This window comes from Hyperoodon ampullatus, assembly GCF_949752795.1.
Source record: "Hyperoodon ampullatus genome assembly, chromosome: 3".
Classification (NCBI taxonomy): Eukaryota; Metazoa; Chordata; class Mammalia; order Artiodactyla; family Ziphiidae; genus Hyperoodon; species Hyperoodon ampullatus.
This window is the reverse complement of record NC_136916.1, coordinates 23941291-23966598: the sequence shown is the minus strand read 5'-3', so window position 1 is coordinate 23966598 and position 25308 is coordinate 23941291. Positions and strand designations below refer to the sequence as shown.

The 25308-nt window shown below is 43.2% G+C and overlaps 1 protein-coding gene across 1 annotated transcript in view; it reads left to right on the top strand.

Moving 5' to 3' along the window:
* Nucleotides 1–12018: 12018 nt before the first annotated feature.
* ITIH2 (inter-alpha-trypsin inhibitor heavy chain 2) overlaps nt 12019–25308 on the top strand; it is a gene marked incomplete at both ends in the record, with an annotated part of 37649 nt that continues 24359 nt past the window's right edge. Inside the window, 6 exons of the mRNA XM_079700422.1 lie at nt 12019–12102; nt 14349–14423; nt 17325–17357; nt 19238–19407; nt 22529–22633; nt 25136–25298. Of these exons, the coding sequence (XP_079556548.1) occupies nt 12019–12102; nt 14349–14423; nt 17325–17357; nt 19238–19407; nt 22529–22633; nt 25136–25298 (630 nt within the window). The remainder of the gene's footprint in view (nt 12103–14348; nt 14424–17324; nt 17358–19237; nt 19408–22528; nt 22634–25135; nt 25299–25308) is intronic.

Here is a 25308-nt window from a genome sequence, read left to right as displayed (position 1 = left end):
AAGTAGCCCCTGGTGGAGGCCCACTCCATGGTTCTAAAACATTCCAGAGGGGGCCCCATTTTTTACCATAAAGCAAGCTATTGTGTACATGTGTATGTGTGTTTATTTATTTTTATTTTCATATTTACACACACACAAAGGTGGTCCTCACTTTGCAATGTGAGACCATGAACATGACCCTAGATGCTGATACTGTGCAAACCAATCAATAATAAATGGGAAAAATGATGATTATTCCTTGACCTTTAAAATTTTTTTGTCAAAACATTAAAAACTCTCTTACTGTTGGTTGCAAATGCATAGTAAAATTTAAAAAAAGCAAAACTAGTATTTATTGAATACACCATAAGTTCAGACATCAAAAACATTGAGAAAGTGGTTCACTTTTTGGTAAAAACTTACCAATAGTAGTTGAACAATGCTGGCCTTCTTCCCGCTGTGTAACTTCTGACATTAAGTGAGCATCTTCTCTGTGCCTCGGGGAATTGCCCTACCTCTTTCTAAGTTTGGGTTCACTTCCATAATTTCTTCCTTTGAGCTTTCAGTGCTGTGAAACACCTCCAAGGCTTCCTTTAAGTGTGTTTTTCTGGCGGTGTCACTTTCTCTAAAAGACATCCTTCTTTCCATCACGACTGCTTTCCTCATTTATGCAATAAATTCACCTTCACAGAATTTCTGTGGCTGCCCAGCTAGAGTGTCCACATCCCCCATGGCAGCTTTTCGTTGTGACTCCATTTACGTTCAAATCCAAATTCCACTCCCAGCATGATTGCTTTTCATTTTCTTCCTGCACTTTCATCTTTTGGGCCAATTCTCCCTTTCGATCATCCGTGTTTGTAAAATGTCACATGGGTTTATCGCGGAGAGACAAGGAGGAAACACAAGTACATTCTTTGCTGTCTGTGTTTGAACCCAATAACACATGCTTAGCAGCCAATCACAGAAAGACCGTGAAAGAAGTGACGTGATTGATCATTGATTATGATGCACCTGCTGTTTACAGAGTGGAATTCTTGCCCTTGAATCTGGGGAGCCTGGAGACTCTCTTGACCCAGTAAAACGCAGCAGAAGTGTGACTGTGTAACTTCCATGGACGGGCCTTACCCATCTACAGCTTCCACTGTCACACACCAGGAATACTCCTGTGGAGGCCCCACAGCCATGCAGGGAGAAGTACAGGTCACGTGGGGAGGCCACAGAGAAGAGAGTCAAAACGCTCTGGTCAGCAGCCCCAGCTAAGCTCCAGCCAGCCGCCAGCACTGCCTGCCAGCCGTGGGATGAGCTGTTGTGGATGTCATAGCCCAGCTGAGCCCCAGTCGACTGCAGCCCCAGCCAACACCGCATGGGGCAGAATCCGCCCATCAGAACCCCATCAACCCACAGACTCAGGAGAGAGATTAAACCCTTGTGCTAAAGCACTGGAACATTCCAGGTTCTGCCCTCTGGAGAGACAGTGATTCATCCATCTCCACAGGGCAGTTAGGTCCAATTTGCCACCAGCAGAACCTTGTCCTGGCCCAGTGAGTCCTGCTGAGCTGCGCCTCCAGGGAATGTGCCTACAGGCGCTCAGTGGTCTTGGGGTCAGTTCCAGAATGGCCTAGTTCCATCCACTTGACCCTTCCTCTGCCCACAGCCTCCCTGGGGCAGGGTTGGTCTTGCTCATTCTCCTGCCACAGAGATCAGCCACCTGCCCAGCACCTTCCAGTTTGTGAATTCTTTCCCTGGATTCTGAATTTTTCTCTCCATCTGGCATGGCGTCTCCATAGAACAATAGCCCCATTAATGAACCTCCTCTTTGGCCAGGAGGCTTCAAACTTGGCAGCTGTCATATCTATGCCTTTGCCTCATTTTTGAGCAGCTCTTTTCCTAAACGATGTATAACATCATGCTCCCGTATGACACAGTTTTCAAATCTCTAACAATCCTGACTACCCTCCAGTGGTTTACCTTCCAGTTTATTAGAATCCCTCATAATATTTCATTCAGAATTGAATGCAATATTCCAGGTAGAGTCTACATTGGTGAGTGCACTGAGTCTTCACTGCTCCTGGAATTTATTTTGGCTTATCAAGATGTCTTTGAATTCTCCATCTGTCCTCCAGAATATTAGGCATTCTTTCCAACAACCTGTCATCTGAAATTTTGTCCAGTGTTTTCATTCAAGTCTACTTCAAGTATATTTTATTTGAACAAGTTCTGTGGGTTTTATTTTTTATTTATTTTATTTATTTATTTTTGGCTGCGTTGGGTCTTTGTTGCTGCCCACTGGCTTTCTCTAATTGCGGTGAGCGGGGGCTACTCTTCGTTGCAGTGCACGGGCTTCTCATTGTGGTGGCTTCTCTTGTTGCAGAGCACAGGCTCTAGGCGCACGGGCTTCAGTAGTTGTGGCACACGGGCTTAGTTGCTCCGTGGCATGTGGGATCTTCCCGGACCAGGGCTCGAATTTGTGTCCCCTGCATTGGCAGGCGGATTCTTAACCACTGTGCCACCAGGGAAGTCCCTCTGTGAGTTTTAGAATGCTGTTTCTCACCACAAAATCCATTCCTTCAATTTAAGATCAATCTATTCATCAAAGCTCTTCTGCTTGGATTGGTTCAAACAACGGGTTCTGTAATTAAGCAGTTTAAAGCTCATTCGTTTTCATTTTCCACCTCATCCATGATAAGCACATTGGAAACCATCTGTGCTTATAAGAAGTCTGGGTCTCTAGCGTAGAAACACTGGGGTAAAAAGAAGTGAAATTAGTTCAATCAAGCACTGCTTAATCACTGATCCTTTAGGCAGGAAATGGCCCTTTGCCATTCACAAGCTCACCAATCAAGGGGAAGAATTAGGCTATGATACACGGTATAGGCATGTTAATGGATTATGTGTGTGTGTTACCAGCCCCTGACTCTGCTGACAAATTAGTTTGCATCTCAGTGCCGGACTAGGCTTGGGCCCATGCCTAGGGTTTCAACTCCAGCCAACATCAGCACGCACCTGAAGGTGCTGGTTCCTCCCGCTTCCTGACCCTTGAGAAGGTCTTTACAGTATCCTTGCACCTTCCCGTGGTTTTCAGACTCCCCTTCTGCCTCCTGGGTGCCCACCTCCCACGACTTCAGAGCCCAGGCTGTCTTCCTCTGCCATCTCTGGTCCATCTACCCCCAAATCTCACATTGATTCCTCCCACTTTATTCCTGTCCCATAGAATCTAGCGAGCCTTAGTCACCAAACCCCTTCCGCACACATGACTTTGTCAAAATGCTTCCTTCTCAAGAGTTCTCAAACCCTCTGTTGAATGGTTTCATTCACTCATACTTTTTCTAAAAAAAATAAAGTCAACCTCAAGCTCCCCAACCTATAATTTATAGAATCTAAATGGCTTCCTTTTTGGAAATTGAAGGAACCAAATGAGCTCTTTCTCCAGAACTTCTTTTGGTTCCCTGGCATGTAATTAGTCTTGGGCCGAGACACGATTAATTTGAATTAGTTCAGTGCAGCCCTATTACTGGTACATTCCTCCTGGGTTTTACCCATTGCTCATGCTACACCTTCCAGTTGATTATCCGATTCCAAGGAAAAACCAAGCTACATAAACTCCCCGTTAACATCACCCCTTCTTTCCCCACCTGTAGGCCTAGTATTGTTCTTCATTGTCGCCCACACGCTCCAAACACAGTTTTAAAGGTGCATTTTGGTGTTGGTATCTCTCACACATCTATTTATTTGTTTAGACTTCCCAGCGCTGCTCTCACAAGTGTGCTGGTCCTCTTGGTAATGACCCCTTCATTCTACCTCTCCTTCCAAGTCCCTTTCACCTTCCATCTCATTAGAAAAGAGGGTGAGAGTTTACCCTGTTGCCCCGACACCAAACTGCAAGAGGTACATTAGGGATGAGAGTGAGGGAGACTCATGAGGCCCCTCCTTGATGCAAGGCTAACAGGACAGCCTTTCTCCTTGGCTGTGTTCATTCCGTTTGAAATGCCCTTGAGACACCCTTGAGGACACAAGAGATGTAACATGAAGTGAAAAAAAGCACCGAGTACTTACCTGGAGATCAGAATTCCATGGATTAAATGTGCTTTGATACCACTACTAATCATTGCTGACATTAACTGAGCACTTAATGTGTTGCAGGCACTGTTCTAGGCCCTTTACACATGCCCAGAGATGAGTACTATTTCTTATCCCCATTTTTCAGATGAGAACGTGGAGGCATGCAGAGAATTGCCGAAAGTCATGAAGACAGCTGGTGAGTTAGCAGGCTAGGGTTGGGGTTGGAAATGAGGAGGAGCCAGTCTGCCCAGTTCAGACACCGTTGCCACTACTAGTCTGTCCCCCACCCTATATCACTCCTCTGTCCACGACCAGCTTGTATCACTCTATCCCCGGACTTAGCTTCTCAAGCCTCACCTTCATCATCTTTTAAATTAGACTCTCAGCTAGATGACTTTGAGCAACCCTTGTGGCTCAGATACCCACATACTCCTTGCCCTATTTACACCTCAGAGGCAACCACAATAACTCATATGAAGGTGCTTCCCAACCTGGGACAGCAATACCAGCTGTCAGTGTCATAGTGAGAGCAACTTCCAGATGTGATCCCTTCCCCGCCAGAAACACCCAGATTCCCTGGGAGGGATGCAGGAAGCCACTACACTGGAATTGACCTATAACGGCTGGTCAGTCCCCAGGCACCCATGGACCCAACTGTCTCCCTTCTGGCAATGGGTTTGAATGCAAACTTCTGAGACAAGGAACACAGGGCAGAAAATAATGGAAACGACTCAACAGCAAAGCCAAGTTTTCATGGCTCAAGAATTAACAAGGAATAGAAAACCATAATTTGAAAACATCATATGCACCCCAATGTTCATTGCAGCACTATTTACAATAGCCAAGACATGGAAGCAACCTAAATGTCCATCAACAGATGAATGGATAAAGAATATATGGTACATATATACAATGGACTATTATTCAGCCATAAAAAGAGAATGAACTAGGACTTCCCTGGTGGCGCAGTGGTTAAGAATCCGCCTGCCAATGCCTGGGACAAGGGTTCGAGCCCTGGTCCGGGAAGATCTCACATGCCTCGGAGCAACTAAGCCTGCGAGCCACAACTACTGAACCCAAGTGCCACAACTACTGAAGCCCACGTGTCTAAAGCCCATGGTCTGCAACAAGAGAAGCCACCGCAATGAGAAGCCCGTGCACCACAACAGAGAGTAGCCCTCGCTCGCCGCCAACTAGAGAAAGCCCGTGCACAGCAACAAAGACCCAACACAGCCAAAAAATTTTTTTAAAAAGAGAGAAAATGAAATAATGCCATTTGTAGCAACATGATGGACCTAGAGATGATCATACGAAGTGAAGTAAGTCAGACAAAGACAGATATCATATGATGTCACTTATATATGGAATCTTAAAAAAATGATATAAGTGAACTTATTTACAAAACGGAAACAGACTCACAGACTTAGAAAACAAACTTATGGTTACCGAAGGGGAAAGGTGGGGGGGAGAGATAAATTAGGAGTTTGGAATTAATATATACACACTACTATATAGAAAATAGATAATCAACAAGGACCTACTGTATAGCACTGGGAACTCTACTCAATACTCTGTAATAACCTATATGGGAAGAGCATCTGAATCTGTATATATACATATATATGTATTTATATATGACTGAATCACTTTGCTGTACATCTGAAACTAACACAACATTGTAAATCAACTATCCTCCAATATAAAATAAACAACTTTTTAAAAAGAATGAACAAGGAAATCAGCCCCCCACCCTCTAACTTTGTGTTTTTAGCTCATGAAACCTCTACCCAATGTCTAACATTTTTCTTCTGAAATCTCTTTGTGTTCTGGTCCCAAATTACAGCAGCCCACACCTATACCTAAGAGAGAGGAAAAAAGATGTGACAGAATAATGGAATATCATCTTGAGAAATTAAAACAAATAATCTTTGAAGAACCTAAGACAGAACATCTTAACCTGACTACTAGAAGGAAGGTATGAGAGTTCAAATACATGTAGACAACAGACCTGAGCCATATCACGCCCCATCTGAACTAGCGAAACAAGCAAGTAAGGGTCAGATACAGCTATTTGTACATTAGCTCACCTTTGACTTTGGACTTTTAAAAATATACTCTTTCACAATGGTAGAACTAGAACTGGATTTTGTAAATGTGCAATAATTATCACCACACCGTTATCTAAGCCACCATGCCTTACACTCAGAGCCACAAATCCCAAGTGTATTGATATTCCCAAGAATTCTCATTGGGCACGAAATGAGTTATTCTTTTATTTAAGCATTATGAAGTGTACTGAAATTTTTTTCTCTTAGATTCCTACTGATTCTCACATCTGTGAAAGTGAATATTCCGGCAGCATTTGCAGTAGCGATTTCCATGCTGAAAACCGGGAGAATGTAAGTACAACCGATACTTTCCATTCACCAGTGACAGCCGTACAGGGCCAAGGCTGGTGGAAAGGCCCCAGGTGCAGGACCCCGTGACCTGAATACACATCTGCTCTGATAGGGAGCCTGGCGCTTCTGGACAGCAGGAGAGATCAAACGTGGTGGGTTTTTTCCCAAGACCTTGGAATTTGGAGATAGGCTATCAGCATAAAAGGAGAAGCGTGACTCAGGCTGCCCTTAGCTTGGCTTGTCCTGAGGTCATTCCAAATATCAGATTATAGTCATCAGAGATGAAATGACCAATGGAAGGGGCCAGAATATTGGAAATCATCCTTATATTTGCAAAACATGCCATAAGGTCTTTTTTTTAATTAGCAGACCAACAAAAATGTTCCACATTATCCTTGCTCACCGCCAACCACTGCCAACACACTAGCAATCTCAGAAGACAGCAAAATGTGCTAAGTAACTTTCTTTTAGACCATGTTAATTTTACTTTCTCAACTTCAGTATCCACAGTATACTATGGAATTTATTTCAACATTAATAACTGTTAAAGATATCCACCGAGAGATTATCTTGGACCTCTTAGTTGAGAAAAAAAAAAGTTGTGAATGGTTTTGTTCAAATTTTGGAGGTTCTGTTTGGTACTCAACCCATAAGGTCTTAATTGTCTTTGTCAATTGTCTCAGCAGAGAATGCAAAGCTGTAACAGGGTTTTTCCATGAGGGCTAGGCTGAGGCACCCACTGGGCTGGGAACTCCCCCAGCCTGTCCTACACAAGGTGGGGGGTGTTTTTCCCACTTTCGGTATCCAGAAGATACATTTTTCCAGAAGGTATAGCACTGTGCAATTTCAAAGGCTGAAGGGAAAACTTAGGCCGAAAAATAGAGACAACTCTCAGTTATATGCCCTTGATTCTGTTTTACATTCCAAGCTGGGTTTCTTTTGCTGTTTAGAACAGTGACAGTAAGGATACAAGCACAGAACAGCCACTATATTTGCGCCAGGCACCTATCTCGTTCTGCACTTTCTCTTGCTCACAGCCGCCCTATGATGGGAATGGTATAGCTCCATCTTACAAGTGAAGAAACTGATTTACAGCGAGATAAAGTAACCTGCTACAGTCACTAATCTAGTAAGAGGTAGACTCTAGATTTTGAAGATGGTATTGAATATTATGTTACATTATTGGGAGCTAAATAGCTCGATGTGAACATATTTTGAAAAGGACAATGTATGAAAGGAAAGAATTATTACTCTTGGGCCCAGGTCACCTTCCAACAGTGATTCAAGTCAGTGTTGATATTTAAGGGCCAGTTATGTTCAAAGGCACTGTGATGAGTACTGTCCGCAGTGCTGGGCACGTAGTAGGCTGTCTATAAAGAGTGGGGTTTTTAGTTTATTTTATTGAAGTATAGTAGATTTACAATGTTGTGTTAGTTTCTGATGTACAGCAAAGTGATTCAGTTATACATATATGCATTCTTTTTTAAAATATTCTTTTCCATTATGGTTTATCATAGGCTGTTGAACATAGTTCCCTGTGCTATACAGTAGGACCTTGTTGTTTATCCATTCTCTATATAATAGTTTGCATCTACTAATCCCAAACTCTCAATCCCTCTCTCTCCCACCCCTCTCCCCCTTGGCAACCACAAGTATGTTCTCTATGTCTGGGAGTCTGTTTCTGTTTTGTAGATAAGTTCATTTGTGTCATATTTTAGACTCCACATATAAGTGATATCATATGGTATTTGTCTTCCTCTATAAAGAGCGTTGAATGAAGGAGTGTGTGGTCTCTACACTTGAGAAAATGTAGCAAGGCATGGAGGTGTGTGTTGCAATTATGCCCTCAAATGACATGAATGATGAATGTCAGCCAGAGGAAGCTGCAAAATGTTGGTGACGGAAGTCGCAACTAAGACGGGCTTTGAAAGAGGGATGTGGTTTTAATAGAGAGACATTGGAGGAAAAGGTTGGAATTCCAGGCAAGGGGAACTGTGTCGAGGAAAGCACTTGGTTGAAAGGTTTGGAGGTGAGCCAATAATCTGGCTTTGTGGTGTGTAGGCTGGAGCTCAGGCTGACCACCATGAAGATCAGTCTTGGCTGGATCCTCTATAGAAAGAGACTGAAAACTTTGGAGCAGGGAGTAACCGCTTCACAGCTGCACTTGGACGCTGCTTCAGCCGTGGTGTGATGGATTCAGAAACAGCAGCCAAGACGTCTCCAGAAAACATCGCAATCGTTCCAGAAAAATTAATGAGAGTAGTGACAGTGGGAATGGAGAGAAAGTGCAATCCATATCAGTTGGTATGTCCCCAGAAATGCTTACCACGTTCACTCTTAGCTGAGACCAAGCATTTGGGGGGGAGGGGAAGGGGCCTGTAAATTCACTACCCAAATCATGCAGTACACACTTAACAAAACCAAATCAATGTACATGATCCGAACCCACGTCATCTTCATTCGTAGCAAACACCGCTCTACCTTCAGCTAATAGATTTATTTGTTTAGCTTAGATCTCTATTCTATTTAAACAAAATGAGGTGGCACGTAAAACAAGGGATTTTCTTTATTCCACCAAGTTTACCTTTATTCCTTGCTGAAAATATTCTTAACTGATTTGAAACTGATCTTTTTTTGCTCTTTAAATTGTTTTTAAAACGTTTAATTATGGGACTTCCCTGGTGGTCCAGGGAAGAATCAGTCTTGTAGTGCAGGGGATGCCGGTTCGATCCCTGGTCAGGGAACTGAGATCCCACATGCTGCAGGACCACTAAGCCCATGTCTTGACTAATGAGCCTGGGTACTCTAGAGACTGTGCACTGCAACTACAGACCTAATACAGCAAAAAAAAAAAAAAAAAAGTTTAATTATGAAGTATTTCAGAGAAGAGTTTAAAAGTACACTTGTTCAACAGACGCAGCCTAAGTGTCCATAGCAGGATGAATGGATAAAGAAAATGTGATAGGGCTTCCCTGGTGGCACAGTGGTTGAGAGTCTGCCTGCCAATGCAGGGGACACGGGTTCAATCCCTGGTCTGGGAAGATCCCACATGCCGCGGAGCAACTAGGCCCGTGAGCCACAACTACTGAGCCTGTGCTCTGCAACAAGAGAGGACACGACAGTGAGAGGCCCGCGCACCACGACGAAGAGTGGCCCCCGCTTGCCGCAACTAGAGAAAGCCCCCGCACAGAAACAAAGACCCAATACAGCCAAAAATAAATAAATAAATAAATAAATAAAAAGCAGTTTCTTTAAAAAAAAAAGAAAGAAAATGTGATATATACATATGATAGACTATTATATTTAGCCTTAAATAAAGGAGGAAGTCCTGACAGGCGTTAACATGGATCGACCATGAGGACGTTATGCTAAGTGAAATAAGCCAGTCACAAAAGGACAAATACTGGATGATTCCACTTATGTGATTGATGTATGTAAAGTAATCATACTCATAGAAAAAGAAAATAGAATGGTGGTTGCCGGGAGCTGGGGGCAGGCAGAATGGGGAATTATTGTTTAATGGGGACAGGGTTTTAGTTTTGCAAGATGAACAATTCCTAGAGAGGTACTTCACAACAATTTGCATACAATTAATAATCTTAGATTTAATTCTCTCTTCTGACCTTCTTTTTACTATTATTTGCTATGACATCTATTTTAACCCTATACCAACTTTGTAACCCCCATTTTCAAGTATTTGAAATAAATAAGATAGATTTTAATGCTTTCAGTCTGTTTTTGTCTCTTGGAGATAAAGTGTAATTGTTCGAAACAGCATACAGTTGAACATTTTTAAAACAATCATCAGTAACCCTTCATAATCTTACAGATAAATTTAATCTAATTGCATTTTATATTACATTTGAACCAGGACTTCTGATTATTTGGGGCATGTGCTTGGATTTAACAAATAAATTTGTAGTTTTTTAAAGATCATTTTGCATATTTTAATATGTCAGTTTATCTTTTTTGGGATGGTTTTTGATTTCCTCTCTTCACTTGCATTGTTTTTGAAATAAACTTTAAACCGTGTCCCTTTGAACAAAATCAGAGGGCAATCTCAGAGAAGTGACCTATTTGTCCTGGGTTCACTGTAATCCTCAAGATGAGTGTCTGAGATCCACAGAAACTAGCTGAGTCTGGTCAGCACGGATCTGGTGGAAAACAGCCCTACATCACCAGGTTTCAAAGGCCATCGCAGACCTCCTGTTTGCATGTGGGTGCAAGTTCCCCTGTGGGAGTGAACTTTGAGAAAGTAGAGGTTTTTTCAGCAGCAAGACCCGGACCAGGTGATGGATCAGGGAACCTTGGGCAGGAAGCCGTAGTTCCATCCTGGCAAAGGAAACTGCCAGAAAAGACATGGGAGCTGGCCACATTGGGGTCCACAGCATGGCCCTGTTCAAGCAGATGTCTGGACTAGAGCCTCAAGAAAAAGTTTCGTCAAGTACACTGGCCACCCAGCTTGGGAACTACAGGTAATGGTTAGTCTAAATTCACACTTGGAACACTGATCCCAGAGATGGACCCCAGGCTGCCTCTCCTGGACGTGGTCATGAACAACAAAGGATTTGAGGTCAGGCTGACCTTGAATTAAGTCTCCACGTGCTAACCATGAAATGTGGAATCAGTTATTGATACTTAACCTTACTTTCCTCCACTGTGAATGAAGGTAAACGTAGTACACATCTCACATGGCTCTTTTATAGTTGAAAAGAAAACCGGGGGTTAAAGTTAATGTAGGGAAAAGTGCATGACACCACAAAGGGCTCAATAAATCCTAGTTAACATTGGTATTAGGATTCACGACCATGGGCGGGAAGGGATTCCAGGCGGGGCTGTCTCTGGTTCTGGGGGGAGAACTGATTTTCCGCTGACCTGAGTGAGGCTGACCAGGGGCAGCCGGAACAGACACTGTTCTCTTAATCAGAGAGGTTCCTGAAACTTCCTTGCTGAAGGAAGGGGTGCCTAACCTCCCACACTGCTACTTGCCCAGTTCTCTCATGAAATAGGTTCTCGGTTTTCAAAGGGAGAGGAAGAAACACTGCCAGTGAGTGCTTTGCTCAGAAAACCGTGGGGTTTCTTCTCCCACTTTTCCTAAATTCCTCCTGCTTTCACTTTAACCAAAGGCTTCTGTTTCCAGAAGCTTTTCACTTTAGCTTTTTCCTCTCTGACTCGATTTCTCAGTCACGTGCCACACCTGGTCTTTCAAAGAAGATGACGCTGATCTTAGGTCTCTCTGATTTTAAGATGAACAGAAATCAGCAAAAGGAAAAAAAAAACACTACACATCTGTCCGACGCTGCCTTGCTCTCACAGCCCAGGGACCGCCCCCAGCTCTGCTGTTTGAATAACCTCTGGGTATGTGATCCACCCCCCCACCCCCCCAGCTTAAGTTTGAACTCCAGAACAAATATTTGTCCTGTTTTGGAACAAAGTTTGAGAGCTGTCTTCTTCTCTTTTCTCTCAATTCTCTTTTTGAAAACCAACTGTACGGCTCTGTTGTCCCTCTGATCGTGGTTCAGGGAGCAGTGGGCTCTTCCCAGACCCGGCGCTGGAGAGCTGGGCAGAGCAACCTAGCACGATGGAGGGGTTCATGTGCCTTCTTGTCTGCTTCCTCCTTTCTGAATCACAGGGCTTCGAAATCCCCACTAACGGACTTTCAGAAGTAAGTACTTCCAGAAGACTTCCTTGCTGTCGGCCCCATATGTTAGCTTGGTAAATAACCTGTTACCTGTTGCTATTCAAGGACAGTATTCTGTGTGGAATGGAAATTCATGATAAAATTAATCTGAGTAGACGTCTTCACTATTATAATTACTGGAACCTGTATTTACCCTTTTTTTGATTCAATATTTGTATATATTGGAAAATGATCACCACAATGGCTTTAATATCTCTCACCATACATAGTTACAGCTTTTTCCCCTTGTGATAAGGATTTTCAACTTTTTATTTTATATGGAGTGTAGTTGATTACCAATGTGATAGTTTCAGGCATATATCAAAGTGATTCAATTATACATGTATCTCTTCTTTTCCAAATTCTTTTCCCATTTAGGTTGTTGTATAATATTGAGCAGAGTTCCCTGTGCTGTACAGTAGGTCCCTGTTGGTTATCTGTTTTAAATATAGCCGTGTGTACATGTCAGTCCCAAACTCCTGGGGAGCTCAAGGTCTTCACTTCAGACCCTTGATCATCCCCAACGTATTGAAAGTCTTGGACTGAAAGTCATACAAGAGCTTTTTTTTTGTTTTTTTAATAAATTTATTTATTTATTTACTTTTGGCTGCGTTGGGTCTTTGTTGCTGCCGCACGCGGGCTTTGTCTAGTTGCGGCGAGCAGGAGCTACTCTTCGTTGCGGTGCGCGGGCTTCTCATTGCGGTGGCTTCTCTTGTTGCAGAGCACGGGCTCTAGGCGTGCGGGCTTCCGTAGTTGTGGCTCGCGGGCTCTAGAGCGCAGGCTCAGTATTTGTGGCTCATGGGCTTTGTTGCTCCACGGGGTGGGTGGGGTCTTCCTGGACCAGGGCTCGAACCCATGTCCCCTGCATTGGCAGGCGGGTTCTTAACCACTGCTCCACCAGGGAAGCCCCAAGAGCTATTTTGATGCCAGAAAAGCAGCATGTATTCTGGGAATATCCTAGAAGGCGCAGTGGCTTGTGCTACTTACAGAGTGGATTACCTACAAAGATGCCAAAGAACAGGATGGCATATTTGCAAGAAAAAAAAATCACCCTATCTGCCTAGAAACTATCATATTTTCTAACACTTTAAAAACTACCAGAGTATGTTGGAAATCTCATTGACGAAGCCAGGAGTTGGAGGCAAGATATCCAAATGTGTTTGTGCTTTTTCAGTCACTTACTGGCATTCCTTTCACATCACCATTTCTAACTCAATGGATAATGGTCCACATTTACCTAGTAAGACACCTCTGATGCCCCCAAGATCTACCCAGTACTTCTGCCAGGCACCTACCTGATCACTGGGCTACTGTAACCCCTACTTGGATATCCCATCATCTTCAGGCAAACTCAGAAATGAACTCCTGCCTCCAGCAAATTTGGAGATACTCTCATTTACTCACCTCTGAGATGTAACTGGCAAACAAATATATTAAAGAAATCATTGTAGGGACTTCCCCTGTTGGCACAGTGGTTAAGAATCTGCCTGCCAGTGCAGGGGACACAGGTTCGAGCCCTGGTCCGGGAAGATCCCACATGCCACGGAGCAGCTAAACCCGTGCACCACAACTACTGAGCCTGTGCTCTAAAGCCCGCGAGCCACAACTACTGAGCCCGTGTGCCACAACTACTGAAGCCCGAGTGCTATAGGGCCCACGTGCTGCAAGTAGTGAGCCCATGTACTACAACTACTGAAGCCTGCATGCCTAGAGCCCATGCTCCACAACAAGAGAAGCCACCGCAATGAGAAGCCCGCACACTGCAATGAAGAGTAACCCCTGCTCTCCGCAACTAGAGAGAAAAAAAAATCATTGTAACAGACACAGAAAACAAACTTAACAGTTCCAAAGGGAAAAGGGGGGAAGGATAAATTAGGGATTTGGGATTAGCACATATTACACTACTATATATAAAATAGATAAATGGCAAGGACCTACTGTATATATAACACAGGGAACTCTATTCAATACTCTGTAATACCCTGTATGGGAAAAGATAGTGAAAAAGAATAGATTATATGTATATGTATAGCTGAATCACTTTGCTGTACACCTGAAACATTGTAAATCAACTATACTTCAATTTAAAAAAAATCATTGTATGAAAAAATGAGATCGCCCAGAGATATAGAAAACAAGACAAAATAATATATTGAATACAGTACCTTATGCCTGTCACCAGCTCCCTGTTTTTTGTTGATAGAAATAAACATCCTAAATTCTTTTTTAAGTTTGCAGAATATGGAGACCTTGTGGAACTGGCCCCAGGCAAATTTCAATTTGTGCCAGACAACCGGAGGTACCAGGTACAGTAAACCTCAGTTCCAAAAGGGAAAATAAGTGAAAGAGATCATGATTGAAGAAATAAGAAAAGGATTGAGATGATTTTTGCTACATTTTCTCAAGCGCATGTTTTTTTAGCAGCAAAGAGTCTGGTGGTTTTACACCCCGGGGAAACACTGTCCAGCTGAAATAAAGGGAAGCCTCCACATGGCTGTCTGTTCATCTTCAAACTGTAATGGTCACCTTGGCCCCTTAGAGAATACGTTGCTACTTGTTTTCTTCAAAGTTTAAGATTATGGGATAGTTTTACTGCTTTGTATGGAAGAATTTCCTCTTAGGACACTTCCTATTGGGGCCACACATGCTCTCCTACCTAGTCACGGTCCCTACTGTCTCGGGGAGTTGCTCAGGGACCTGACCATGCTGGCGGTCTCCTCCCAGATGCCAGCAACAGCACAGACAAAATGCTCTAACTCATGGGGAGAGTTCTCCAGGGGGCCAAGAAGGGTTTGGCTTCTCCCATGTAGAGCCCAGGTGCTAAAAAAGGAGGTATTTGTGGAAGCAACTCTAAGCTGACCTATGACATCTTTTGTGTGGGTATGAATTTTTGACCTGCTGCAAGTCCAGGCTTTTTGTAGACCGATAATATTAAAACCCAATAGGCAAGTCCTCACGTCAGGGTCTTCATCTAAAAGGGAAAACGTCATCGTTGGGAATTGCATTCAAAAAGTCCAAAAGACCCACAGACATAGAAAACAAACTTAGGATTACCAAAGGGGAAAGGGGGAGAGGGATAAATTAGGAAGTTGATTAACAGATACACACGACTGTATATAAAACAGATAACCAGGACATCTCTGGTGGTCCGGTGGTTAGGACTGCACGCTTCCACTGCAGGAGGCACAGGTTCGATCCCTGGTTGGGGAACTAAGATCATGCAAGCCGTGCAGCACGGCCAAACAATAAATTAAATTAAATAGATAACCAACAAGGACTTACTGTATAGCACAGAGAAATATACTCAGTATTTTGTAATAAACTATAAGGGAAAAGTATCTGAAAAAGAATAGTTATATATGTAGGTATAACCGAATCACTTTGCTATACACCTGAAACTAACACTGCTTCCCTTGTGGCGCAGTGGTTAAGAATCCGCCTGCCAATGCAGGGGACACAGGTTCGAGCCCTGGTCCCAGAAGATCCCACATACCGCGGAGCAGCTAAGCCCGTGCGCCACAGCTGCTGAGCCTGTGCTCCAGAGCCCATGAGCCACAACTACTGAAACCAGCAAGCCACAGCTACTGAAGCCCGCGCGCCTAGAGCTGGTGCTCCACAACAAGAGAAGGCACCACAATGAGAAGCCTGTGTGCAGCAACGAAGACCCAATGCAGCCAAAACTAAATAAATAAATAAACTATGCTCCAATTTTAAAAAGTCTAGAAGGCAGTCGTTGGCCTCGCTATGTCACATAATACCCCCTAAAATTTCAACTCACCCCAAATCAGGCAAGCAAAACTAATATCCCACACCTTAATTATTACTTTAAAATCCATCTGACATTAAAGGTTCACCCATCACTCTAAAGCCAGTCAGTTTTCCATGCCCACAGGACAGTCATTCATGTGGATACAGTAAGTCCCCTGCATACGAATGAGTTCCGTCCCGAGAGCACGTTGGGCAAGTCCAATTTGTTCGTAAGCATGACAAAGTTAGCCTAGGTACCCAACTAACACAATCGGCTATAAGCCTACTGTAATAGGTTTATAATACTTCTCACACAAATAATGTATAAAAAACAAACACAAAAAATAAAACTTTTAAAATAATTTTTTAAGTTTAATTTTTTAAATTAATTAATTTATTATTTTTGGCTGCGTTGGGTCTTCATTGTGGTGCGTAGGCTTCCCAATGCCATGACTTCTCTTGTGGAGCACGGGCTCTAGGTGCGCGGGCTTCAGTAGTTGTGGCACATGGGCTCAGTAGTTGTGGCTCGTGGGCTCTAGAGCACAGGCTCAGTAGTTGTGGCACACAGGCTTAGTTGATCCACAGCATGTGGGATCCTCTCAGACCAGGGCTTGAACCCATGTCCCCTGCACTGGCAGGCGGACTCCCAACCACTGCGCCACCAGGAAGTCCCAAGAAAACATTTTTAATCTTACAGTACAGTACCTTGAAAAGTACGGTAGTACAGTACAGCAGCTGGCGTAAAGGGGCTGGCATCGAGTGAACAGGCAAGGAGAGTTACTGCCTGGAGGAGGGAGAGGAGGTGGGAGATGGTAGAGCTGAAGGACCGTCAGAAGTAGGAGATGGAGGGCAAGCTGCAATTTCCCTCATGCCTGACGTTGATGGAATGCACGTTTGCATCTTCAAAAGTTCGCAACTTGAAGGTTCGTATGTAGGGGACTTACTGTAATTCTCTAGCATAGCGGTTGAGTACAGAATTTTCCACCGTGCTTGACTCAGGGGCTACACCAAGGAGGAAACGCATCCAGGTCTCTGCTCCCATGTAGCTTCATCTAGTGGAAGAGGCAGACATGCCTTCCCACTGCCTGGCTTTGAAGAAAGACTCTGCTGCTGAGAAAACAATCAATCAGACAAATAGACAGGATAAAGGTGATCTGTGCTACTCAGCTTAAGTTTGGCTGGACATTTTCATTTGAAAACATAGGTTTTAGCATTGTATCAAAGGATGATGGGCATGCAGCCAAAAAGTGACGGAGACATTTGTTCACAGAAACACACCAGGGGGAAAATAGCATTCAAGAATATTTGATAATTATGTCTCGGTTCCAGTGAATGAGTTATAGCTCAGCACTGAAGGAAAAAATATCTTTCGAGAAAGTGTATTTTGAGAAAACAGTTTTTGCCCGCAAGGTAATAAGCAACACGCTTCTGAAGAATGATTATCCAACTTCCTTTCGCAGAGGAGTGTTTCCGGAGAATCTGGAGAAATGATGGTAAGTTTACTTGGATTTTGTTAAACATTGATGTCTGAATGACTTTTCTGTTACCTATTATCGAGAAATCAATACGGGTGCCTCCTTTGTCTTCATCACTGAGAACGTTTACCTGACTTTCGAAACACCCCCTTGCCTAGTTCTGTTTGGAAGTGTGTCTAAAATTCAGCATGAAAGGGTGCAGTTTCTATGCAGCCGGGAGAGCTGTCCCCAGGAGTGAAAATGTCCCTTCTCTTTACTTTCGCAACTTTTGACAACCTTGTAGGTGTTTTGGGAATAAAAACTGTGTATTTATTCCAACAGAACAGTTTTGATTTAAAATAGGACACCTAACAGCTTTGGAGGGTAAAGCCGTGAGTGTGGAAAAAGCACTCTTAAACATGAAATGGCCCGATTCCCTGAGCTGTTCGGGGTAGAGCTTCCTGTGGCAAGAAAACATCAAGAGGAAGGGGTTCCCTGGGCTTCCTGCTCTGAACTGACAACAACTGTGAGAAGCTCTGGGTTAAGGGGAAAGAAGGACAAACAACGTAGCCTGGGTTTTATCTCAGCTTGAGGTGGGCTGGATGTTAATGTGTTGAAAGGTTTAATCTTGGATGACAAAGTTTAGGGAAATGACACCTAGTATTGAAATAAGCAAAACCTTTCGGAGAAAAAAGCAACACCTAGTGGGTCACGTCACTGCCATAATCCTGACGGTTTAGAGTCACCTCCTAAAAGATGTGTGTTTGCAGTACTTTGTCTTTGAGCATATGGATACTGGAACTGCCTTAAATCAGTAGAGAAGGATTGGGATAAGGGGTCCAGAGTACTGGACCAGTAACTGCATCAAAACGCCCTCTGCAAGATATTCTGTTCTTTGCTCACATCCATCAGCATTCTCATATTTTGTTTTAATTTTCGAGAGGACAAGAGGACTGCAAGAAGGTGAAATTACAATAGATAAGGTTGAAGCAGGTAGGTGGCAGTGTGGGGCTTTGGGGACCTCATGTGTCTTCCACCCCACCGTACCCCTGGAAGTGCCCAGGTCCCCTTCCAACGCTGCAGTCCTGCATCCTTCCTTCCCTCTGGCCCTGCATTCAAAGTTATTTCCTGCACCTTTGTAATCCAATCTTGCTTCCCCACAACCATTTTCTCCTCGTATTCTAACCTTTAAAATCATTTTCGGGGTTTCCCTGGTGGCGCAGTAGTTGAGAATCTGCCTGCTAATGCAGGGGACACGGGTTCGAGCCCTGGGCTGGGAGGATCCCACATGCCGCGGAGCAACTAGGCCTGTGAGACACAACTACTGAGCCTGCACGTCTGGAGCCTGTGCTCCGCAACGAGAGGCTGCGATAGTGAGAGGCCCGCGCACTGCAATGAAGAGTGGCCCCCGCTTGCCACAGCTAGAGAAAGCCCTCGCACAGAAACGAAGACCCAACACAGCAAAAATAAATTAATAAACTCCTACCCCCAACATCTTCAAAAAAAAAAAAAATCATTTTCAATAGACTCATAGCACTTGAAAGGCATTTCAAGATATCTCAGGCCTTTTGTTATTAAATTTTATTTATTTTAATTTCATATTTCCTCTGACTTTTATTTTTATTGTTGTTGATATTTATTTAATTTATGACTTTGCTTTTTTAATCTTTAATCTGTTTGGTTCTGAAAAGGGCACGTTAAAGTTTACTAATGACAAAAAAAAAAAAAAAAGATATCTCAGGCTTCTGCCTGAGGGGTATTCCAAGAAGTTAGGAGAATGCTTAGTAATACCTGAGTTATATGCCTAATGATGCCTTAGAATTGTTTGTAATAAAATGGACCAATGTTAACATTGAATACGTGGTGAAGTTCTGTGTCATTTTTCTCTGAGTACGGTTGTATTTTCTTGCCAGTTACAGGAAGATGTTGATCAAGTGACTCTTTATAGCTATAAAGTCCGGTCTACTATCACTTCCCGAATGGCCAACACTGTCATCCAGGCCAAAGTGGTGAACCACTCCCCACAGCCTCAGAATGTCGTGTTCGACGTGCAGATTCCCAAAGGAGCCTTCATCTCCAACTTCTCCATGTGAGTAACTCCTGTGCAGAACCAGAAACTGGATATGCTCTGCTCACAGAATCGAACCCCGTCACAGTTAGGATGGGCCTTAATGGCCACCTATTCCAGTGGTTCTCACTTTCAGAGCTGTGGACCCCCTGGACACCAAGAGTCATCTTGGGGTGGGTCCCAGTGTCTTGCTTCTGTTCAGAGTAACAGAATTTGTGAAGCATTTGCTTTTCTTTTCTAATAAAGTAAAGCATCCTTAAGCCTATCTCTGTGGTAACAACCTCCCACTTACTTGGGGAGAGAAAAATATATGGAGTTGCCCTGGGTTACAGGAAACCATATATGAGTGTGTAGGAAGTTGCAGGTCAACATCATCTATCACATGTTTCTTTACGGGGAAAAAAAAGTGGAGAACCGCTGATTAAATCCAGTCACGTGTCCAGTGCTTGAATTCCTCTGTGTAGCCACTGACAAGTGAACTATCCAGGCTTGACCTGAATATCTCCTTAATGATAAACTCACTACTTTCCAAGGCAATTCACTCAGTGGTTGGCAGCGCTTAGAATTATTTCTGCCACTTAATTGAAATCCGTTCCATTTCCTACTCAATGACTCTAGTTCTATTCACAAAAGAAGTTTTAAAAAATTCCCTACAAAATGCATACTGAAGTGTTCAAGGATGAGATGGTCAGCTATCTGAGATTGGCTTCAGAATAAATGAGGTGGAAGGAGGGGGTATAGACAATGGAGGTTGGCTGAGTATTGATAATGGTGTAACTCAGCGATGGTTTCATGGAGGTGTCTTACATTATTTTATTTTTTTGTATACTTAAAGATTTCCATAATAAAAAAATTTTAAACCACCCAAATGTCTTTCAAATAGTGAAGGCCAGTAATTTTGTTCCCACCCTGAGGCTTTATTCATCAAGGGTAAACTTTCCCTGTTCTGCCAATAGAGGAATAAATAAAATAAAAGGTTCAAATACCAAGCACTTTGGCCTCTAAAAGTGGCAGAGCCATTTTAATTATATTTTCTAAACAAAACAAAGGTGAGGGGAACAAAAGGCAATTTGTGACTTGGAATTGGACTTATTGGAATTGGAATTCATGGATTTTGAATCCTTCAAATTGTCTGAGAAATTTATTTCCAAAAAAATTTTTTTTAGTCAGCCTTTTCTAAAAAGCAAATGTAGAAGGAAAAGCTTTTATGTAGTGGTATTATATGACACTGTCTAAAAAATTATATTAAAACTAGTTTAATAAATTCTTATTTTTAAACTATATGACTAGATATTCCAGGTATCTCATCTTTCTGTTTTCCTTCATTCTTTCCCTTCATCCCCATCTCATTCCTTAGACGATTTGAGGTGATGAAAGACAGAATTGTGAAATATCTGTTTATTTTGATCTCTCCGTACTCCCGGCTGAATGTATAAATCAGAGAAGATAGCTCCTTACATCACCATAATTTAATATGAACCGCACAGACCTCCATCTCCAGTCAAAAAACTTCTGCTGCCTATTTATCAAGGTTCCAAATATTCCACCATTAGAGATTATTTCCTTTTGTCATAAAGACTTTTTGGTCTTCGAACCTTAGCATGATTTGATGGAAATAGTGCCGACCTGGGCACTCGGGGTCCAGTTCTAGCTCTGCCTCTGAGCAAGTGTGTGACCTCAAGCAGGTCGCTTGTCTCCTTGGCTCTGATTTCTCTCACCTACAGAAGTGAACCAAGCGTGCTCGACAAGCATGCTGTTGGCATTTGGGACAGGAAACTCCACCTCACGTTACAGAATGTCTAGCACTCTTGGGGTCGTCCCATAATGCCAGTAGCCCTTCTCAGTCATCAGAACAGCCAAAAACTTCTCCACGCACTTCTAAATACCTCCTTGGGGAGAGATACTGCCCACTTGAAGGCCAGATGTTCCATTTTGCTTCTAAAATTCTGTCATTCGACTGTTCCAGCTAATCATTACTGGGACGGATTAGGTGACGGCCAGCTAAGAGACAGAGGTGACATGAGCACACAGAGGTCCCCGAGGGAGATGTTGGAGAGATAAACACAAACTTTGCAAAGAGATTGACAAGCACCTTTCTTCATCTTTCTTTGCTCTTTTCTACCCTCACAGGAGAGCGTAATGCCCCCAGGCCACCCCAGATCCTTAACACACGGGAGAATGATCTTATAAACCAAAAGTCACCCAGATAACTAGTGACTTATCAGTCACCAATCCTAGGCACATTTGTCATTCCGAAGGGATGCACAAGAGAACAACCCTTAATCTAAAGGGTAAAACTGGAAAATGAAGAAACATTTAGAAAATTTTTTATATTGGAGTATAGTTGATTTACAATGCTGTGTTAATTTCAGGTGCGCTGCTAAGTGATTCAGTTGCACATATACATGCATCTATTCTTTTTCAAATTCTTTTCCCACTTAGGTTATTACAGAATATTGAGTAGAGTTCCCTGTGCTCTACAGTAGGTCCTTGTTGGTTATCTATTTATAGGCAGTAGTGTGTATATGATAATCCCAGTCTCCTAATTTACCTCTCTCTCTTCCACATTTCCCCTTTGGTAACCATCGGTTTGTTCTTTAAGTCGGTGAGTTTCTTTCTGTTTTGTAAATAAGTTCATTTGTATCATTTTCTTTAGATTCCACATATGAGCGATACCATGTGATATTTGTCTTTCTCTGTCCAACTTACTTCACTTAGTATGATCATCTCTAGGTCCACCCATGTTGCTGCAAATGGCATTATTTTATTCTTTTTTATGTTGAGTAGTATTCCATTGTATATATGTACCGCATCTTGTTGATCCATTCCTCTGTCGATGGACACTTAGGTTGCTTCCGTGTCTTGGCCGTTGTAAATAGTGTTGCTATGAACGTTAGGAAGAAATATTTTAAACACTACAATATGCGAGAGGAAGCTTTTAGGACGGAAGCCCACCTCACCTCTCTTAATCACACTATCAGACAAAGGGTCTCCTGTGAAATATGCAAACGTCTCCGTGTTTCCTGCAGGTTCAAAATTAAATAATTCATTAAGTCCGCCTGGTTGGGTTGTTGGCCTGTTGTTTGTTTGTTGTGCTAAGACTACTATTTGGACCAACTGTAGGCCCTCTGTCATTTTTTAGGACTGTGGATGGCACAACATTTACTAGTTTTGTTAAGGAGAAAACGGTGGGCCGAGCCCTCTATTCGCAGGCCAGAGCAAAAGGCAAAATGGCTGGATTGGTGAGGTAAGTGGGGGGGTCATCATCCACTTCTGCCCCCACTCAACCCCAAAACCAGCCTCCAAGAAGGCACAGAACCTCATCCTCAGGTGGCAGAGTTAGGTATCTCCATTCCTGTTTCCCTAAGGCCTCCTGCAACACATGAGTTTTGGATGATCTCACACGTGGTAGCCTTACATAGCTTGCCTTGCATGTAGATGGCTGTCCTGTCACTAAACACTGATTCCCAGCAGAGTACAGAGAGGAACTACAGAAATATTGGTGATCGGGACTTCCCTGGTGGCGCACTGGTTGAGAGTCCACCTGCTGATGCAGGGGACACGGGCTCGTGCCCCAGTCCAGGAAGATCCCACATGCCGTGGAGCGGCTGGGCCCGTGAGCCACGGCCGCTGGGGCTGCGCGTCCGGAGCCTGTGCTCCGCAGCGGGAGAGGCCACAACAGTGAGAGGCCCGCGTACCGCAAAAAAAAAAAAAAAAAAGAAAGAAATATTGGTGATCTTGTTACAGCACTGACCACATACTCAGAAAGAAAGGTTTGGAATTTGTCTTAGTGATTTTCTTGGCCTATTTTTATGGGGTGGCACCTTTTCAGCACAGTTACTTAGTTTAGATTCTGTTTATTTTTTCCCCTTATGGTCTTAAATAAGACACTGGAAATGCCACGCCACCCTCAGAGAGGCAGCCTCTCCCACCAGAAATGTCAGAGGAATGTTCACTGATCCCCACACTGTGTATCTAAGCTGCCCTCAGATCCTGCCATCTTCTTTTCTTCATCTCCTTCTCCTCCTCCAGACGCCCAAATTTCCCCTTAGCTGAAGTTCTTTTCATTTCATTCATGTGTTCATTCATTCAAAAAAATGCACTGAACGTTAACACTGTACCCAGCTCTGTCAAAGGTGACAGCAACACTGCAACAAACACCGTCAGGCCAGTGGAGGAGATGGCCATGAAACCGACAGTGTATAGGTGACTATAACATATAGGTGACCATAACATATATAGCATATAGGTGACTATAATATATATATCATATAAGTGACTGTAATATGTATAATATTTAGGTGACTATAATACATATAACATACAGGTGACTATAATATATATAACCTATAGGTGACTATAATATATATAACAGATGACTAATATATATAACAGATAGGTGGCCGTAATATATATAATATGTAGGTGATTATAACATATATACCATATAGGTGACTACAGTATATATATTATATAGGTAAGTGTAATATATATACTATATAATGGTATAATGTGCTAATGTAGAGATGGTACAAAACCCTATGGGAGTTCCAAGTACCAAGTAAACAGTTCTGTCCGGGGGTCCAGAAGATCATCACAGAAGACTTGATGTTTGAGCTGAGCCCAAAGAGATTAATAGAATTCAGCCAGCAGAAAGGACAGGAGAAATTCCAAGCCATGGGAACATCTCCAGCGTGCATCCGGGTTAATAAGTGCTTTAAGTATCATTTTGCCATCTTTACCCATCACTTTGACCACATCATCCATCCATTAATTATTTCTTCATTCCACAAATATTTATTTGCAGCAGAAACTCCTCCAGGTACTGCGGATACAGCAGAGAACACGGAGCTTGCATTGTAGCCTGCCCCCCCCACCCAGATACATCAGGCCTCTCACCCCACTCTCTACTCCTAAGCTCTGTACCCGGCCGTGCTCATCTTTTCCTTCAGCTGCCCTGTATCCCAAGCTCACTTCTTCATGGTACTTCCCTGATCCCAAACGATCCGATTATGCATGGTCTCACCTTGCTTATTTAGCTGTTTGATTTTTTTTTAAATCACCCATTGTTTCTCCTAATGCTCAAATCTCCCTCATTTGACAGTCCTGCTGTTTTCTCTTTAAAACCATAAACACCTCAAGATTAATGATCACGTTGGACTTGGTGTGTATGGGACTAAATAAGGCATTAGTGCTGGAAATACACATTCAATTGGATGAAATAATAGATGTCTTCTTCCTGAAGACTTTCAAAATATAAAGAATCTCTAGAACGAGTCTCAAAAGCAGTAGAGGAAAGACGTGCTGTCTTTGGAATCATCTAAACTTGGGTTTGAGTTCCTACTGCACAATTGACTCACTGTGTGGTCTGGAGCGATTACTTACCCTTTGTGAGCCTCGTCTGTCATCATTTGATAACTGAGAGTATTGGGATCCAGCTTGCAGAGCTGCTATAATAGCAATGATATGTGTGTCCAGTTCCTGGCACATAATAGGTGATCAATAACTAGTAGCTCTTTGCAGATGACACTCAAATCTGTAAGAAGCTCTGGAAGAAAAAGATCAGGTAGGAGAGGAGAAGAAAATTCCAGGCTGGTGGAATGAAATTTATCTAGAAGTTGCAGTTACCTCTACTGTACCTACCGTTCATTCTTCTGAACAGTGAGCAGGTTGCTAGCCCAGGGAAGCCTGGCTGCCCTCTGTGTAGGTTCTGCCTGTGCTGACTCACGTGGGGGGCTCGCACCTTTAGGAGCAGAGCCCTCGATATGGAGAACTTCAAAACCGAAGTGAACATTGCCCCCGGAGCGAAGGTGCAGTTTGAACTTCATTACCAGGAAGTGAAGTGGAGGAAGCTGGGGTCCTACGAGCACAGGCTCCACCTGCAGCCAGGACGACTGGCCAAGCACCTGGAGGTGAGCCCAT